Raw genomic sequence first — 19,116 nt, forward strand, 5'->3', positions numbered from 1 at the left:
CACTTCCTGTAGTGGGGGTTCCCTTTGAAAGGGTTGGTGTGGACATTGTAGGTCCACTTGAGCCACCCACAGCCTCAGGGAATCAGTACATACTGGTAGCAGTGGATCATGGTACCAGATACCCTCTAGCAGTTTCCCTTAGGTCTACTACAGCTCCTGCTGTAGCCAAGGCCCTGATTGCTATTTTTTTTACCAGAGTGGGGTTTCCTAATGAGTTGATTTCTGACAGGGGCACAAACTTCATGTCAGCTTACCTAAACACATGTGGAATGAGTGTGGGATGACTTAAAAAATCACCATACCATCCACAGACCAATTGACTTGTTGAGAAATTGAACAAGACATAAAGGCCATGGAGAAAAGGAGATGGGATGTCTGTAGGAGGCTGGCGTGGCTTATAATGGGTACCTGATGGTACTTACACCGTGTGCCAGGTCCAGTTATCCCTTATTAGTAGTGTTCTAGCAGCTTAGGCTGATAGAGGTAGCTATAGCAGAGCAGCTTAAGATGAACTAGTAGACATGCAAAGCTCCGACTATACCACTTATATCATATAGCACTATATCATAAGAAACACAATACTCAGAGTTGCTAAAAATAAAGGTACTTTATTTTAGTGACAATATGCCAAAAGTTTCTCATTAGGAGGTAAGTAAAATACACAACATATACACACAAACCAAAATCAGGTAAGTAAACAGTTAGAAAAGTAGTGCAAACACTGTAGAATACAATAGGATGCAATAGGAGACAATAGGCCTAGGGGCAACACAAACCATATACTCCAAAAGTGGAATGCGAACCATGAATGGACCCCAGGCCTAGTGTAGTGTGTAGAGGGTCGCTGGGAGTGTAAGAAAACACTAAGGGTGTCCAAGATACCCCACCCCAAGACCCTGAAAAGTAGGAGTAAAGTTACCCTACTACCCCAGAAAGACAGTAAAGTCGAAATAGGGGATTCTGCAAAGGCAACAACTGACTGCAAAGCACTGAAGACGGATTCCTGGACCTGAGGACCTGCGAAGGAAGGGGATCAAGTCCAAGAGTCACTCAAGTGTCCAGGGGGAGCAGGAGCCCACTAAACCCCAGATGAAGGTGCAAAAGGGCTGCCTCCGGGTGGAAAAAGCCGAAGATTCTGCAACAATGGAAGGTGCCAGGAACTTCTCCTTTGGTCAGAAGATGTCCCACGGCGTGCTGGAGGATGCAGAGTTGTTTCTACCCAGAAAGACCACAAAAAAGCCTTGCTAGCTGCAAGAGTCGCGGTTCAAGATAATGGATGCTGCCCGGGCCCAGGAAGGACCAGGAGGTCGCCCCTTGGAGGAGGAGACAGAGGGGGCGCTCAGCAACAGAGAGAGCCCACGCAGAAGCAGGCAGCACCCGCAAAAGCACTTGAACAGGCGCTCAAGAAATCTGAGCACTGCGGTCGTCTCAACACAACAAAAGAGGGTCCCATGAAGTCGGTGGTCAACTCAGCGAGTTGAGCAATGCAGGACGGAGTGCTGGGGACCTGGGCTGTATCTGCACGAAGGAATCCTTGCAAAAGTGCACAGAAGCCCTAGCAGCTGCAGATCACGCAGTACACAGGATTACTGTCTGGTGTGGGGAGGCAAGGACTTACCTCCACCAAATTTGGACAGAAGGACCACTGGACTGTCGGGGTCACTTGGATCCAGCTCCTGTGTTCCAGGGACCACGCTCGTCAATATGAGAGGGGACCCAGAGGACCAGTGATGCAGAAGTTTGGTGCCTGCGTTAGCAGGGGGAAGATTCCGTCGACCCACGGGAGATTTCTTCTTGGCTTCCAGTGCAGGGTGAAGGCAGGTAGCCCTCAGAGCATGCACCACCACGAAACAGTCGAGAAATCCGGCAGGATTAGGCGCTACAATGTTGCTGGTAGTCGTCTTGCTACTTTGTTGCAGTTTTGCAGGCGTCCTGGAGCAGTCAGGGGTCGATCATTGGCAGAAGTCGAAGAGGGAGATGCAGGGGAAATCTGGTGAGCTCTTGCATTCGTTATCTGAAGAGAACCCACAGGAGAGACCCTATATAGCCCTCAGAGGAGGATTGGCTACCTAACCAGGTAAGAGCCTATCAGGACGGGTCTCTGACATCACCTGCTGGCACTGGCCAATCAGAGGTCTCCATTGTGCCCTCACACCTCTGCATTCAAGATGGCAGAGGTCTGGGGCACACTGGAGTAGCTCTGGGCACCACCCCTGGGGTGGTGATGGACAGGGGAGTGGTCACTCCCCTTTCCTTTGTCCAGTTTCGCACCAGAGCAGGGGCTGGGTGATCCCTGAACCGGTATAGACTGGCTTATGCAAGGAGGGCACCATCTGTGCCCTTCAAAGCATTTCCAGAGGCTGGGGGAGGCTACTCCTTCCCAGCCCCTAACACTTATTTCCAAAGGGAGAGGGTGTAACACCCTCTCTCAGAGAAAATCCTTTGTTCTGCCTTCCTGGGACTGGACTGCCCAGACCCCAGGAGGGCAGAAACCTGTCTGAGGGTTGGCAGCCGTGGTAGCTTCAGAGAAAACCCCAGAGAGCTAGTTTGGCAGCCCAGTCCCAGGAAGGCAGAACAAAGGCTGCATGGGATTGGCACCCCAATACCAGATTTGGCTTGGGGGGGACAATTCCATAATTTTAGACATGTTACATGGCCATGTTCGGAGTTACCATTGTGAAGCCACATATAGGTATTAACCTATATGTAGTGCACGCGTGTAATGGTGTCCCCGCACTCACAAAGTCTGGGGACATTGCCCTGAACAATGTGGGGCACCTTGGCTAGTGCCAGGGTGCCCTCACACTTAATAACTTTACACCTAACCATCACTAAGTGAGGGTTAGACATATAGGTGACTTATAAGTTACTTAAGTGCAGTGTAAAATGGCTGTGAAATAACGTGGACGTTATTTCACTCAGGCTGCAGTGGCAGTCCTGTGTAAGAATTGTCTGAGCTCCCTATGAGTGGCAAAAGAAATGCTGCAGCCCATAGGGATCTCCTGGAACCCCAATACCCTGGGTACCTAGGTACCATATTCTAGGGAATTATAAAGGTGTTCCAGTGTGCCAATCAGAATTGGTGAAAATGGTTGTAGGAAGTTGGCTCTGTATATACTATTTCAAAGTAAGAAACAGTGTGCACAGAGTCCAAGGGTTCCCCTTAGAGGTAAGATAGTGGCAAAAAGAGATAATTCTAAAGCTCTATTTTGTGGTAGTTTGGTCGAGCAGTAGGCTTATCAGAGGGTAGTGTTAAGCAGTTGTTGTACACACATAGGCAATAAATGAGGAACACACACTCAAAGACTTACTCCAGGCCAATAGGTTTTTATATAGAAAAATATATTTTCTTAGTTTATTTTAAGAACCACAGGTTCAGGATTTACAACTAATACTTCAAATGAAAGGTATTTCACTCAGGTATTCTAGGAACTTTGAATAATCACAATAGCATGTACAGTTTTGACAAAAATGACAATAAGCTATTTTAAAAGTGTACACAGTGCAAAAATCAACATTTCCTGGGGGAGGTAAGTAAATGTTAAGTTCACAGGTAAGTAAAACACTTACAGGGTTCAAAGTTGGGTCCAAGGTAGCCCACCGTTGGGGGTTCAAGGCAACCCCAAAGTTACCACACCAGCAGCTCATGGCCGGTCAGGTGCAGAGGTCAAAGAGGTGCCCAAAACACATAGGCTTCAATGGAACCAGGGGTGCCCCGGTTCCAGTCTGCCAGCAGGTAAGTACCCGTGTCCTTGGAGGGCAGACCAGGGGGGGTTTGTAGGGCACCGGGGGGGACACAAGCAGGCACAGAAAGTACACCCTCAGCGGCACAGGGGCCGCCGGGTGCAGAATGCAAACAGGCGTCGGGTTTCTGATAGGGATCAATGGGGAGACCCGGGGGTCTCTTCAACGATGCAGGTAGGCACAGGGGGTGCTCCTCGGGTATCCACCACCTGGGCTAGGCAGAGGGTCGCCTGGGGGTCGCTCCTGCACTGGAGTTCGGTTCCTTTAGGTCCTGGGGGCTGCGGTGCAGTGCTGGTTCCAGGTGTCGGGTTCCTTGTTACAGGCAGTCGTGGTCAGGGGGAGCCTCTGGATTTCCTCTGCAGGCGTCGCTGTGGGGGTTCAGGGGGGTCAACTCTGGCTACTCACGGGCTCGCAGTCGCCGGGGAGTCCTCCCTGTAGTGTTAGTTTTCCACAGGACGAGCCGGGGGCGTCGGGTGTAGAGTGGAAAGTCTCACGCTTCCGGCGGGAAACGTGTGGTCTTTAAAAGTTGCTTCTTTGTTGCAGAAAGTTGCAGTTTGTTGAACAGGGCCGCTGTTCTCGGGAGCTTCTTGGTCCTTTAGATGCAGGGTAGTCCTCTGAGGCTTCAGAGGTCGCTGGACCCTGTTGGATGCGTCGCTGTTGCAGTTTTCTTCGAAGTAGGGAGACAGGCCGGTGGGGCTGGGGTCAAATCAGCTGGCGTCTACATCTTCACTGCAGGGCTTCAGGTCAGCAGTCCTTCTTCTTTAGGTTGCAGGAATCTAGTTTCCTAGGTTCTGGGGGCCCCTAAATACTGAATTTAGGGGTGTGTTTAGGTCTGGGAGGGCAGTAGCCAATGGCTTCACCCTCTTTGTGCCTCTTCCCTGTGGGGAGGGGGGAACATCCCTAATCCTATTGGGGGAATCCTCCAAAACCAAGATGGAGGATTTCTAAAGGCAGGGGTCACCTCAGCTCAGGGCACCTTAGGGGCTGTCCTGACTGGTGGGTGACTCCTCCTTGTTTTTCTCATTATCTCCCCTGGACTTGCCGCCAAAAGTGGGGGCTGTGTCCAGGGGGCGGGCATCTCCACTAGCTGGAGTGCCCTGGGGCATTGTAACACGAAGCTTGAGCCTTTGAGGCTCACTGCTAGGTGTTACAGTTCCTGCAGGGGGAAGGTGTTAAGCATCTCCACCCAGTGCAGGCTTTGTTTCTGTCCTCAGAGAGCACAAAGGCTCTCACCCCAGGGGGTCAGAAACTCATCTCTCAGCAGCAGGCTGGCACAGACCAGTCAGTCCTGCACTGAAGGATTGGGTAAAATACAGGGGCCATCTCTAAGATGCCCTCTGTGTGCATTTTTTAATAAATCCAACATTGGCATCAGTGTGGGTTTATTATTCTGAGAAGTTTGATACCAAACTTCCCAGTATTCAGTGTAGCCATTATGGAGCTGTGGAGTTCGTTTTTGACAAACTCCCAGACCATATACTTAATATGGCCAAAATGTACTTACAATTTCTAAGAATAGACTTAGACACTTTAGGGGCATATTGCTCATGCAGCTATGCCCTCACCTGTGGTATAGTGCACCCTGCCTTAGGGCTGTAAAGCCTGCTAGAGGGGTGACTTACCTATGCCACAGGCAGTATTTTGTGGGTATGGCATCCTGAGGGGGCAGCCATGTCGACTTTGCCTTTTTCTCCCCACCAACACATACAATCTACAATGGCAGTGTGCATGTGTTAGGTGAGGGGTTCCTTAGGGTTTCACAACATGTGCTGCAGCCCTTAGAGACCTTCCCTGGTCACAGGGCCCTTGGTACCACTGGTACCTTTTACAAGGGACTTATCTGTGTGCCATGGGTGTGCCAATTGTGGAAACAATGGTACATTTTAGGTGAAAGAACACTGGTGCTGGGGCCTGGGTAGCAGGGTCCCAGCACACTTCTCAGTCAAGTCAGCATCAGTATCAGGCAAAAAGTGGGGGGTAACTGCAACAGGGAGCCGTTTCCTTACAATGGTCACTAGCCTGCAGTGACAATTTGTAAAAACAGAGAGTGCATAAATACTGAGGTTCTGGTTAGCAGAGCCTCAGTGATACAGTTAGGCACCACACAGGGAACACATATAGGCCACAAACTATGAGCACTGGGGCCCTGGCTAGCAGGGTCCCAGTGACACATATCAAACACACTGACGAATAGGGTTTCCACTATGAGCACTGGGGTCCTGGCTAGCAGGATCCCAGTGAGACAGTAAAAACACCCTGACATATACTCACAAATAGGCCAAACGTGGGGGTAACAAGGCTAGAAAGAGGCTACCTTCCTCCAATGTCCTCCTGCCATGCCGGCTTTTCGGTTACAGAGAGGTGCCTCGGAAGGGAGTAGGGTTTTCCCCTTTTGAACTTCTGTTTGGCCACCATGTAAGGTGACCACTGGCACTTGTAAAAAGAAGGCTTGGTGAGACCTCTCCATGAGCCTGAATAAGATGTGGTGGACTATGTGGGTGGCTGCCATTCAAGGATGGCTGAGTACATGGAAAAGGCATCCCAAAACCTTGAGGCCAGCCAGCAGCTCCAAAAGCTGTGGTATGACCGAAAGGCTGCACTGGTAGAATTCCAACCAGGGCAGAAGGTATGGGTTCTGGATCCTGTGGCTCCCGGGGGACTTCAGGACAGATGGACAAGCCCTTACTCTATCCTAGAGAAAAAGAGTGAGTTTGCCTACTTGGTGGACCTGGGCAATAGCAGGACGCCTATAACGGTGATCCATGTGAACTGCCTAAAGCTCTATTGTGACGGGGCAGATGGAACCATGCTGATGGTTACTGATGAGGAACAGGAAGCAGGCTGTGAACCTCTCCCTGACCTCTCAAATTACCATAAAGATGGGTCAGTAGATAGAGTTGCCTATTCAGACACCCTCACTGCCCAACAGCAAGCTGACTGCAGGCAAGTTCTACAACAGGTTGCTGGGCTGTTCTCTTTGACCCCTGGTCAGACTCACCTGTGTATCCATGATGTGGAAACAGGAGACAGTATACCTGTCAAAGCAAAAATATACAGGTAGTCTGACCAAGTCAAAGAGAGCATCAAAGTGGAAGTCCACAAGATGCTGGATCTAGGGGTTATTGGGCCCTCTAACAGTCCTTGGGCTATCCCAGTGTCTTAGTCCCCAAACCTCATTCCAAAGATGGCAAGAGAGAAATGAGGTTCTGTGTGGACTATAGGGGTCTCAACTCTGTCACCATGACAGATGCTCACCCTATACCAAGAGCAGACAAACTGATTGACAAATAAGATGCTGGATCGAGGGGTTATTGAGCCCCCTGACGGTCCCTGGGCTAGCCCAGTGGTCTTAGTCCCCAAACCTAATTCCAAAGATGGCAAGAGCGAAATTAGGTTCTGTGTGGACTATAGGGGTCTCCTTAGTACCTTTCACTTAATTGCTGGGTACTAGAAAATTAGATGGCACCTGGAGCAAAAGAAAAGACAGCATTCTCTACACCTGATGGGGATTATCAGTTTACTGTAATGCCCTTTGGCTTAAAGAATGCCCCTGACACCTTCCAACGGTTGGTGAATCAAGTCCTTGCTGGCTTGGAGTCCTTTAGTGCAGCATATCTAGATGTTATTGCTGTCTTTAGCTCCTCCTGGTGATCCACCTGGGAAGGTTTTGCAGGCCTTGCAATCAGCAGGCCTCACTATTAAGGCATCAAAGTGCCAGATAGGGCAGGGCAAATTTGTATACTTGGGCCACCTTGTAGGTGGAGGCCAAGTGCAACCCTTACAGCCCAAGATCCAGACAAATCTGGACTTGGAAGCTCCAAACCCAGACTCAAGTCAGGGCATTCCTTGGCTTGACCAGATACTACAGGAGGTTTGTGAAGAGGTATGGATCCATTGTGAATCCCCTCACAGAACTGACCTCCAAGAAGATGCCCAAAAAAGTAAACTGGACTCTTGACTGTCAAAAGTCCTTTGACACCCTCAAGGAGGCAATGTGCTCGGCTCCAATTTTCAAAGCTCCAGATTACTCTAGACAGTTCATTGTGCGAACAGATGCCTCTGAACATGGGATAGGAGCAGTTCTGTCCCAAACCAATGATGATGGCCTTAACCAGCCTGTTGCTTTCATTAACAGGAGGTTACACCCCAGGGAGCAGAGTTGGAGTGCCATTGAGAGGGAGGCCTCTGCTGTGGTTTGGTCACTGAAAAAGCTGAGACCATGCTTGTTTGGTACTCACTTTATTGTTCAAACTTATCACAGACCTCTCAGATGGCTAATGCAAATGAAACGTTAGAACCCTAAACTTTTGAGGTGGTCCGTCTCCCTACAGGGAATGGACTTTTCAGTGGAACACATACCTGGGACTGCCCATATCAATGCAGATGGATCTTCCAGGTTCTTCCACTTAGACAATGAAGACTCTCTTGGGAAAGGTTAGTCTCATCCTTTTTTGTTTGGGAGGGATGTGTGTAGGAAAGTGCCTTTGTTGGCATAGTTTCCCCCCACTTTTTTCCTGCTATTGATGCCAACTTTGTCTGAAAGTGTGCTGGGATCCTGCTAACCAGGCCCCAGCACCAGTGTTCCTTCCCAAAAACGGTAACATTGTTTCCACAATTGGAACACTCTGGCACACAGTTAAGCCCCTTGTAAAATGTACCCATGGTACCAAGGTCCCTGTGGCCATTGAAGGTCCCCAAGGGCTGCAACATGTATTATGTCATTGAGGAACCAGGAAAGATTTGACCCCCCACCCGGGGTCTCCTTCCCAGCAGTGGAGGGACACCCTTTATGTCCTCAGGGTCAATTTAGCAGAGAGTTCACAAATCAGACGGAGTCACCAACTGGAGAAATAAAGAGAAGTTTATTACATGGATTATAGCTCGAGCTAATACAGAATCCCAGGACAGTCAAGTGACTATCCTACGGAGGCTGCCCCTTCACTCTGGGGCACCCAACCTTATATACACACAAAACTGCTTAGTCAGAGGACAACTCCACCCCTATCGTATTCAAGGTCCTCTGCGGCCTTCAGAATATTTCAGGGATACATGTGTGGTGGGAGAAGGTACAGATGCAGCTGGCAGGAGGTGGCAACGACCTGTACAAACTTGTTCTGGCAGTTACTGATTAAGCATGACAATTCTCTGAACTGTAATTGGAAAAAGTAATATGGCAGCGATAAGCACAAGGTCAATCATCAAAGTTCAGGAGGTTTGTCGAGCACATGGCAACATAATAAAGATAAACAGATGCCTAGCAGCTATGGTGTATGATTAACTTTATGTACATTTTCTCACCATCCTGGGGGACCCCTCACTAAGCACATGCACACTGCCACTGCAGCTTGCCCACAAACCACTGCCTGTGGCATAGGTAAGTCAACCCTCTAGCAAGCCTTACAGCCCTAAGGAAGGGTAAGGGCATAGCTGCATAAGCAATATGCCCCTGCAGTGTGTAAGTCCATTCTTAGACATTGTAAGTGCAGCATGGCCATATTGAGTATATGGTCTAGGAGTTTGTTATTATGAACTCCACAGCTCCATAATGACTTCACTGAATACTGGGAAGCTGGGTATCAAACGTCTCAGCACAATAAACCCACATTGATGCAGATTTGGATTTATTAAACAATGCACCCAGAGGCCATCTTAGAGTTGCCCCCTGTATTTTACCCAATCCTTTAGTGCAGGACTGACTGGTCTGTGCCAGCCTGCTGCTGAGAGACGAGTTTCTGACCCCATGTGGTGAGGGACTTTGTGCCCTCTGAGGCCAGAAACAAAGCCTGCACTTAAAAAGGAAGGTTTGGGCCTGGCAAGTGGGTACACTTGCCAGGTCAAATTGGCAGTTTAAACTCCACACACAGTTACAGGTCTGAGACCTGTTTGAAAGCTTAGAGTAGTGGACGGCACAATCAGTGCTGCAGGCCCACTAGTAGCATTTAATTTACAGGGCCTAGGCACCTCTAGTGCACTTTACCGGGGACTTATCAGTAAATCAAATATGCCAATCATGGAGAAGCCAATGTTACAATGTTTTAGACACAGAGTACATGCACTTTAGCACCGGTCAGCAGTGAAAAAGTGTACAGAGTGCTACAGCCAACAAAAACTAAGTTCAGCACACAGTCCAAACTGGAGGTCGGAAAGCAAAAAGTCAGGGAAAACCACGCCAAAAGATGCCAGGTCTCACAGCCGCATATGAGGAGGGATGCAGCTCTTAATTTTTTTTAAAACTAGACCTCGTAATAACCTTACAATTTCACTCCTTTGAGTCTTTGGACAATAGTATCTTTGAAGTGGGAATGCGCTGGATAGCATTTACACAAAAATGACAAAAGATATTTAAGGAACATGGGAATACTGTATTAAGTGACCTGATTAAATTACTTTAATATCTTTCCCCTCTATTTGCACAGAGCTCTTGGGGTTCCCAGTTCCATGCATGGGTTCATGCAGTATAGGTTTTTTAATGTGCATTCTGTGATTTATAGTTTGGTTGATTTCCTATAAAATCAGGACCACCAAGCCCCAGCACTAAGAGAAACAAGGACTTGCAAGACCTGGCTTGCATTCTGAGTACTGGCTAAAATATTAAAAACATCCACTGCAGTGAAAAAAAATTAAAAAGCCTGCTGCAGTGAAAAAAACAAAACAAACAATTATTTTCTGTATATAATGAAATTATGAGAGTGTACTTTGATATGTCCAAGTATTCATCAGGGTGGAGCCAAAGTCATATTTTGTACACCTTAAGGAATTAGTACCAAGTGGTCTTGTCAAGCATTGTCAAGCCAGACCTAATAGCCTGGACTGGATGACTTACATGTAGCTCTGAAACCGTGTGCAAAGGTTCAAAGCAATGACTTGACAGGATGACTTAAAAATTATTATTTAGCAGGCAGGATTCGGGGATTCACTAGTAAACAATCTAATTGTTTTTGTAGCAACTTTTTCTTATCATGGCTTGCACACACCCCTCAAATTAATACTTTTTAGCTTGCCCCCCTCCCTCCCAATAATTATAGTTTGGGGGATGGGGGTGCAGGAGGCCGCTTTCCATCTGGCCCTTCTATAAAATGTAATACTAGGAGACACACAAGAGGAGAGAATAATAAATGATCTGGGGTAACATCCATTTCTCTGAAGATAAGAGTGTTAACAGTTCAATCCCATCAGTTATTTTCATTGATTTGCCACACAACTGGTGTGTCATTCACATTTTTCTTCCACCCACTACAGCATGACAAATGGGTCAGCCCAGTTCCAGCCATTTGCTAACCTGACTGTAAGTGACAGCATTTGCTCTTTCACAAGACGTAAATCTACTCACGAAGTAGTTCGTGTCAGAGACTACTATGGCAATGTGTGCATTTTTAAGATCAAAAACAAATTACTGATTTTAGCAATTTTATTATTTTTCAACTGATGAAAGCCCAGCAGATTCCACAACAATATTGGTTTGAAAGACCCATGACAAAACAAAACAAAAGGCCAGGGGCAAGTGCGGGACCTACTGGCTTTACCAATGCTTGCTTTTTTAGCATTCTGGCCCTTGCAGTGGTGGATGAATTAGAAGTCAAACAGGGCCACAAACCCAGGAAGAAAAACTGGATGACCCACTGAAGCATGGAATAGGAAACTTGAGGGCTCTGGAAATTTGTGTGTGTCCATGCATTTTGTGTGATTGCACATGATGGCATGTGTACCTGTGTGCCGCTTCATGTTTATGTGGCATGCATGTGTGTTAATAATAGAGGTAACAGTGGTTTTATGAGTGAATTAGACTTGCACACTGGCCACATTACCAGCCCATTCTAAGGAGTTCATCTGGTCGCAGGTGCGATTACCTTCCTGCCTACAATTTTCAGCAGTCTAGATTAGTGGATTTTTCTAAAATGTGTTCATGTATACACTTATAGGTGCACTCGAACTTGTTTGCCTGATTGGAGATGACTGCTCTAAGTGGATAGGGGACAAAGGTTTAAACATCCTCAAATGTCCTTATGTTACAAAGATACTGCACCGGCTTATGGTCAATGATGTTTCTACCCGCCTCTGTGACAAAACATTTACAGACTAGTTTAGGATTAGTGTAAAAGGGCACTTGAGGAACGTTTAATGCAACAAACACACATTACGGTGGCAGGCTGGCAGATTTTATTATTCTAATGTAAGTGGACCAGTGTGATCTCGCGTGTAAGGCCTGTTCTATATACATGTGTACACAAGTCCTCTCTTAACCACAAGAATATGGCATGCTCCAATTTAACTGCACAGGAATGGCGATTCATAAAACAACAGGTACCTGAATTAAGAGATTTCAGAGGATTGCTTCTTGAGGTTTATTCTGTGCTTTTAATTCTGGTAGAGGAGAAGAGACAGGAGTGATACAGTGATTGAAGGGACCATCCACCCTCAGTTATCTGTCCCTGTGTGTCCACCTCCGCTCTTTCTGGCCATGCGCCGCGGCATCATTTCAGGAGCCAACATCTACCCCCCTTGGAACACTGGCGAAGGTGTCTTCTGGGGGAGGAGTCATTACCACTCCATCAAGAACTGCGCTGGAGGTTCATTGGTAGGCCCTGGAAAGCTGAATCGTTAAAGTGAAGCAACTGTTTGGTGCATTCCACTGCAAGGGAGGGGGTGCATGAGCCAGGAAGTAATGCATGAGCTTGGAAGTGATGGTAGTACTAGAAAGTTATTTGTGAACCAAAATACAATAATGGACTGGGAGAAACCCAGCAGCGCGGCCCATGCTTTTATACTAAAAAGCTTCGGGCCACCAGCGTTTAACTGGCGGGTATTCAAGGATCTCAAGGTACAAAAGTTCTGCCATAAGGATGTAAGACCTCACTAAAAGATGGCAGGGAATGAGTTCCAAAATATGTCATCCAATATTCTTTGGGGATTATGGTGTTCTTTAAGGTCTCCTGTCTTTCCTGTGCATCTGCTGGAAGGAGGAATCTTGAGGTGACCATGGATCTTCAGTGGCCTCCCAGAATCAGGCTCTGGGCAGACAGTCTGTATCTAGATGCGGGCCGATGGGGACGTAACCACTTCCCATCTTGAGGACTCCCATAGACCTGCTGCAGGACGGAGGGGGGTTTGGTAGCCTTCGCTAGGGCTTTCTTTGCATGCCGCTGCTTGTACGACGGGACAATCGATGCAGGGCGCTGCTCAAGTGATTTCCCCCAAGCCAGCTGGATTATGCAGGCAGTTATCTGCCTTATCCACCTCTCTCCCAAATGAGTGCACTGCACCATGCTCAGCAGCTGGGAGAGCTCCTGCCTCAGGAGGTAACGACGCCATGCCTCCTGAATAATGCTTGCGGCACGTATCTTCGTACGGAAGAGCTCCTTCCTGGCTCGTTCTCTTTCGATGACTGCTAGTCTGACTGAGGTTGGGATGGCCTCTATACTCTCGCTCTGCCATGAGATGGGTGGGTAGAGTTTGTGGTCAATAATATCCCGCTGAGTACATTTTAAGTCAATGATTTGTTCTGGCAAAGTCACCATGGCTGTGGTTGCTAGGGCACGGTTTGCAGTTCTATCTTGATAGCGCAGGTGAGTGTTAGCAGAGCTTCTCCATCCATTGCTCACTTTTGCCCCATCATTGTTTTTCACGGGTCCCCCCTTTGCACTACCAGGCCTGCTGGAGCCAGCTGGGGAACACCTCCCTCCCACAAGTCTTCGAATCACTGCATCCTTCCCTTGCTCTGGTCCTAACACAGCTTTCCCAGTGGTGCCTGGTCTTGGGTTCTTGGATGTTCTTCCAAAGAAACCTGTGGATTCATGCTGACATCTGATCACAGATGAAGGTGGCCTAAGGCCTTCCAGCGACAGTCTGTTGCAAGGGGCATGCTTTATTGTGCACAGTGCACTATCCTTGTCTGTGTCTAACAGTGGGTTGTTACGAGTCCTGCCTTTTGATTCTGGTTGCATCACATTCTCAATAGATATTCCCTGTGTGTCTTCAGATCTCGATGCCCTACTCTTAGTAGATCGCCGGGTTACTTCTTTCTTTCTATTTCTTTCTTCACTCAGTGGTCTTGACCCTTCCTCTTGCTTGTGTTTATTTTTGGTTATGTGTGGTGATTGGTTGTTGGCTTCCTCAAAGTCAGAATGCTCTTTGGCTGGCTTGAAGAACATCTTGTTTGCTGTAAGAGGCAAGGGCTTTTCTTTGGCTGCACTGGGTGCCCCTTCGTTAGCTTTCTGGTGTGGGTGTCTGTCTTTACTTGTCTTTGGTGGACCTCTGTTTTCTCCCTTGGATGAAGGCTTGCCTTTGCCTTCCTTTATTGATTCTTCATTGATTTTCTTGGGTAGGGACTTGTCTATGGCTACCTGGATGGAAACATCAATGACATTCTCAGGGGGAGTGTTTTCTTCGGCTGCCCTGGGTGACCTTTTGCCGACTTCCCTTGGCGAAATGGTCTTGCCCTTATCTGATTTAGGTGTTCTCTCCACTTGCTCCAGTGGAATCTTGTCTATGCCTGCTGTTAGTGACATTGTGTTAAGTTCTTCCGGTGTGGACATTTTTTGGGTTTCCTTGACTGATACTACCTTGGCATCCTCTGTTAGGTCATTCAAATTAGAGGTAATAGCCCCTTCCCTTTCTCTGCTGTCCACTGGCTGCAAACAAACACCCTTCTCCTCCCTCTTCTCAGCAGATGGGGATGCCTCTATCACCAGACACTGGTTGTCTCCCACAGCCTCACGCTTCTTGTGGCCTTCTTCCCTCTTCTTTGCAGCAGCTCCCTTCCTCAAGAGCTCATGCTTCATGAGCAGGATCCTTCGTTCCTGGAAGGCCCGGCGTACTTTGTATCCTTTGTAAACTGCCTGTATCCTGGTGGCGGCAATGTCCTGGATAGCAGCGATGGACAGCGCACCACGCTCCAGCATGAACTGGACCACCTGATGGTGCTCACCCATCAGGGCGTAATCCAGAGGTGTGTACCTTTCCTCACTACTTTCCATCTGGTTGGGGAAGGCTTCAAAGGCCAACAGGAGCTTAACAGCATCAAGGTAGCCGTTGTTGCAGGACCAGTGCAGAGCGGTCCTTCCCTCTCGGTCCTGGACATTTGCATCAGCTTTGCTCTCCAGCAGCGCAGCCATACAGGTGATGTAGCCCCCATGGGCAGCACACTGTAGTGGCGTGCGGCCTCCTAAGTCTTGCACGTTGGGGTCAATGGCATTTTCCATCAGGATCCGGCAGACGTTGGCATTCCCACCTAGGGCGGCCCAATGCAAAGGGGACCGTCCATCTTGATCTACAAGATCCACCCTGGCTCCACCCTCAATGAGTGCCTGCACAACGGCATGATGCCCCATCTCGCAGGCCCGGAAAAGTGGTGTCTGTTTGGCCAGGTCAGAGGCGTCAGCCCGAGCACCCCGTTTCAGCAATAACCTCACTGTTGTCATGTGGCCTGCAAGTGAGGCGGCGTGGAGAGCTGTTCCACCATAGCGATCTGCCAGATTGATGTCCAACTCAGGCTTCAGAGCCAGCATGGTCTGCACTACATCATCACTGCCTTTGCCAGCCGCCCACATGAAGGCAGTGCGACCTTCTAGATCTGCATCGTCACTCCCAGATGGGTGCCCCAGAAACACCTCCACCGTTTCTGGGTAGTTGCTCTGCGCAGCATAATGCAGTGGTGTGGCCCCCTGTGCATCAGAGGGCACAGCACCCTGGCGGTGGCGTTCCAGGAGCCGGCGGGCAATAGATGCATATCCAAGCAGTGCTGCCCAGTGCAGAGGGGTTCGGAAGAGGTTATCATAGGCTGTCACACGGCAACCCTGGTAGGATGTCAGGGCCTCCACCACCGCCTCATTACCAGCAGCCACAGCAAAATGCAGAGGTGTGCGCCCCTCATAGTCTTGCCAGTTCAGCAATGACTCTGTAGGGGCAGCATCAAGGATGCAATGCACCATGTGGACTGCACCAGGGTCAGAACTGTGGGCTGCCCAGTGAAGTGGAATACGGCCGTCTACATCAGGGATGCCGATGTTTGAGTTGTGTCGAATAAGTAACCTACCATGCTCTGGGTTATTGTGGTAAGCGCTCCAGTGCAGGGCTGTCTGCTTGTTGCGGTCCTGTGCATCTACTTCCCCTGGTGCCATGTGTTTGAGCAACAGCGCCAGGCACTTGGCACTCTTAGGTCTTGTGGCCAGGTGAAGAGGTGTGGTTTCCTCAGCGTCCTTCTGCATCCAGTTGGCCCGACGGCCCAGAAGCAGCCTGACGAACCGATAGTTGCCAGTCTGTGCAGCCAGGTGCAGGGCAGAGCGTCGGCTGCGGTCCGCCCAATTAACATCTGCACCGGCCTTAAGCAGCAAAGCAGCGCAGTCCAGTCGGTCAGCCAGCACACAGTACATTAGTGGCGTCCGGCCAAGTTGGTCCTCTTTGTCTTTGAGCTCAGGGTGGACAGCCAGGAGCTTCTCTAAGGTCCGCTTGTCACCAGTTACTGCTGCAGCATGGACTGCTGAGACAGGCTGTGGGTCTCCCGTTAGACCCTCAGATGTGAGGTCAGCCATGATGATTACTGTGGGCCACTCAATACTTCCTGGAGGAGTGGAAATATTCAGCAAGTTGCAACAGCATTCTCTGGGTCAGCCATGTTATCTCAAGATGGTAACAGGGCTTGTCCCAACCAAGACCCCAGGGCGGGACATTTCTGAGGTGGCCATGGTGGCTAAGTTTGGTCAGTGTATACTCCTGCTTTACTTGTTACACTCTGACGCTCAAAAGAATAGGAAGTCGAAGAAGCTGTTGAGGTTTTCTCTAGATTGGCCATGATGGTTACTTCTTGGTCTCAGAACTTTTCCTCTTCAGGTCTGAAACTTCAGTAAGTCGCTGAGACATTACCCGGCTGGCTATGGAGGTCGATGCAGGCCTCATTAAACTTGCTCCAAGGGATCTCGAAACTCAGGAAGCTGAGGGGGTCTTGCCTGGGTGGGCTAGGCAGACTAAGGCGGGATTCCAGTCACTCTTGTCCTCAGAGGGCCAGGAAAGTTCAGCAAGCTGTTGTGGCTTCTCTGGTTCGGGTTTTGTGTCTGAGTCCTGCAACCTGCAGTAAGTTGGGCTGGGCATGAAAGTCGAGCCCGGTCTTCCACAGTGGTGCTTTGAAAGTTCAGGAGGCTGATGGGGTTCTCCTGCTCAGCAGTAACCTGCTGAGGCCAGTCACTGCACCCCCTCTACAGGTTCGAAGTCTAGAGAAGGCAGGAAGCTGCTGAGACTTTTTTCGAGTTCGCTGTGAAAGTTGAGGCAGCTCTGCGTCTCTTCCTCGCGGGGCCTGGAAAGTTTCTTCTCGGGTTCAGCAGTAACCGCTGAGGCCGGTGTCCGGGAGTCCCCGACCACAGGGTCCGGGGCCTGAGGGTTCGCAATATCCGAGGCCTAGAGGCGGCTGCAGCCAGCGGTCTCCCCTCCAGGAAGCAGCCGAGGCCCGCTCCGAGCCGGCGGCGGGGTGGGTTGTGTCCAAGCCGCCTCCCGGGCTCCAGGGAGGGGAGTGAGGGATGGAGAGAGGGAGGGCCCAGGAGCAGTGGAGAGGGGAGGGCCCTGGCTGGTCCGGGGCTGGCGGCCGCAGGACGGAGGCGACCAGGGAGGGGATTATGGGGGGCTGGCTCGGAAGGAGGAGAGGTGATGGAGGGGGGGCATACGGGCAGCTGGGGGGAGAGAGATCAAAAGAGGCGCCGTGGGGGCGGGAGGCCAGAGTGGTGTGGGGGTGCCACCCTGAGGTTCCCACGTTTGCCATGGATGGGGTGAAGGGTGTCGGTGCAGCCCCCCCGGACCGTCCTCACACTGACTCCCCCCCCCCCCCCCCGTGGGAGGGAAAGGGCACAGAGATGCACCACCTGTGGCAAACACCCCCGGCACGGTGAAGAAACCGGACGCGCCCCGAAACTGCATCACCCGGAGCAGGGAGCGGAGGCAGGAGGGGGCTGCGAGCTGGGGAGCGGTTCGAGTCCCGGTGGAACATCCTGTGGTTCGGGGCAAATCACGTAACCTTTCTGTGCCTACCAAAAATGTGTCCTTGTGTAACTAATTGGTGCTCGTGTATACACGCCCCAATACCCTCGGGTGGAGTTCGCGCTATGTAAATAAACATTCGGCAACAAATTATATATCAGTGACAGGACGGACTTGTCACATCGAGTTAGGAAACAGCAGCCAGTGGAAGAAAGCTTTATTTTATGCATGAGAGCAGGGAAATGCTACAGGAAAACAGGAGGCAGCAGAAACCTACTTTAGTGAAAGCAGAGACAACACACAAAAAACAATACTAACCGGGAACCAGCAGAGTAGAAAACTATATTGACAAGTGAGAAATGTCACAATAAATAAAGCAATACGAACTAGGAAACAACAGAGAGCAGACCACTAGGTGCGTGGTAACCGAGGCACTGCACTCGGCAGCAGCCACGAAACAGAATAGACGCAAAACACTGCATGAGACTGACATGGAACACAACAGAAACCAAGAAACAGCATAGAAGGCAGGGCGAAAAAGGTACAGGAGAATAAAGACGTGGCACAATGAGGAAGGAAACAGCAGAGAGGGCAGCGCACGAGCTGTGCATGTCAACAATGTGGGACTGGCACTCGGGCTGTCTGGGACTGCGAGGCCATCTTGAAAGGGCCAGAGTATGTGTTATTTATGGTCTGGCTTGACAGACAGGAACGTGAGAACCACCAGGAGAGGAGCTTTAGCCCCACTTAGGTGTTGGGGACCAGGAGTAGGTGTTTTGATTGGGCAGAAGTTGTGTGCTTCCGCAAAACATTGCTTGCCCTCCACACAGATGAGATCATTTTTTTTTCTATCGAGCTGTCTGAGCTTGATCCTTAAGGGGCATACACATGCAACTGTAATGTTCTTAAAATGTCTTAGATAACTAGATAATGTATGGGATTTTTCTCTGCTCAGCAGCACAGTTAGGAGAAGGCAGTCACAGCAGGAAGTAGGATTTTTAGGTCTGGCTTAACAATCCATTTATAAGCTAGACCTCTTGGCATTGCCAATGCTTGTTTTTTTCTTTTTATTTGCTCCTATCACAGGACCCAAGGGACAAAAAATACATCAAAACATCCCACACACTTGTACTTTCAATATGGTCCATGTGGTAGAACCAAATTACCTGAAAGGCCAGTTCAGACACTCCGTGTCAAGAGCTCTGGCACAATAAACTAGGAACCGTGAAACAGTATATAGTGACTAACTGCACTTGGGCATATAACTACGGACCTGGCACAATAACAGTGGAAACAGCAAATAGGAATCACATTTTATTAGGTTTCATTTTATTTTATTCATGAATTAGTTAACAGAATCCCCATATTTGTGGAATTTATTTAAAAGATTGATATACACCAGCTCACTGGAAT

General features: G+C 49.4%; 1 protein-coding gene across 1 annotated transcript in view; it reads right to left on the reverse strand.

Annotated features, from left to right (window-relative positions):
- INVS (inversin) overlaps nucleotides 1-17,696 on the reverse strand; it is a 34,760-nt gene extending 17,064 nt beyond the window's left edge. Inside the window, exon 1 of the mRNA XM_069237255.1 lies at nucleotides 12,050-17,696. Within this exon, the coding sequence (XP_069093356.1) occupies nucleotides 12,729-16,271 (3,543 nt within the window). The 5' untranslated portion in view covers nucleotides 16,272-17,696 and the 3' untranslated portion in view covers nucleotides 12,050-12,728. The remainder of the gene's footprint in view (nucleotides 1-12,049) is intronic.
- Between the last annotated feature and the right edge of the window lie 1,420 nt (nucleotides 17,697-19,116).

This window comes from Pleurodeles waltl, chromosome 6 (genome assembly GCF_031143425.1).
Source record: "Pleurodeles waltl isolate 20211129_DDA chromosome 6, aPleWal1.hap1.20221129, whole genome shotgun sequence".
Classification (NCBI taxonomy): Eukaryota; Metazoa; Chordata; class Amphibia; order Caudata; family Salamandridae; genus Pleurodeles; species Pleurodeles waltl.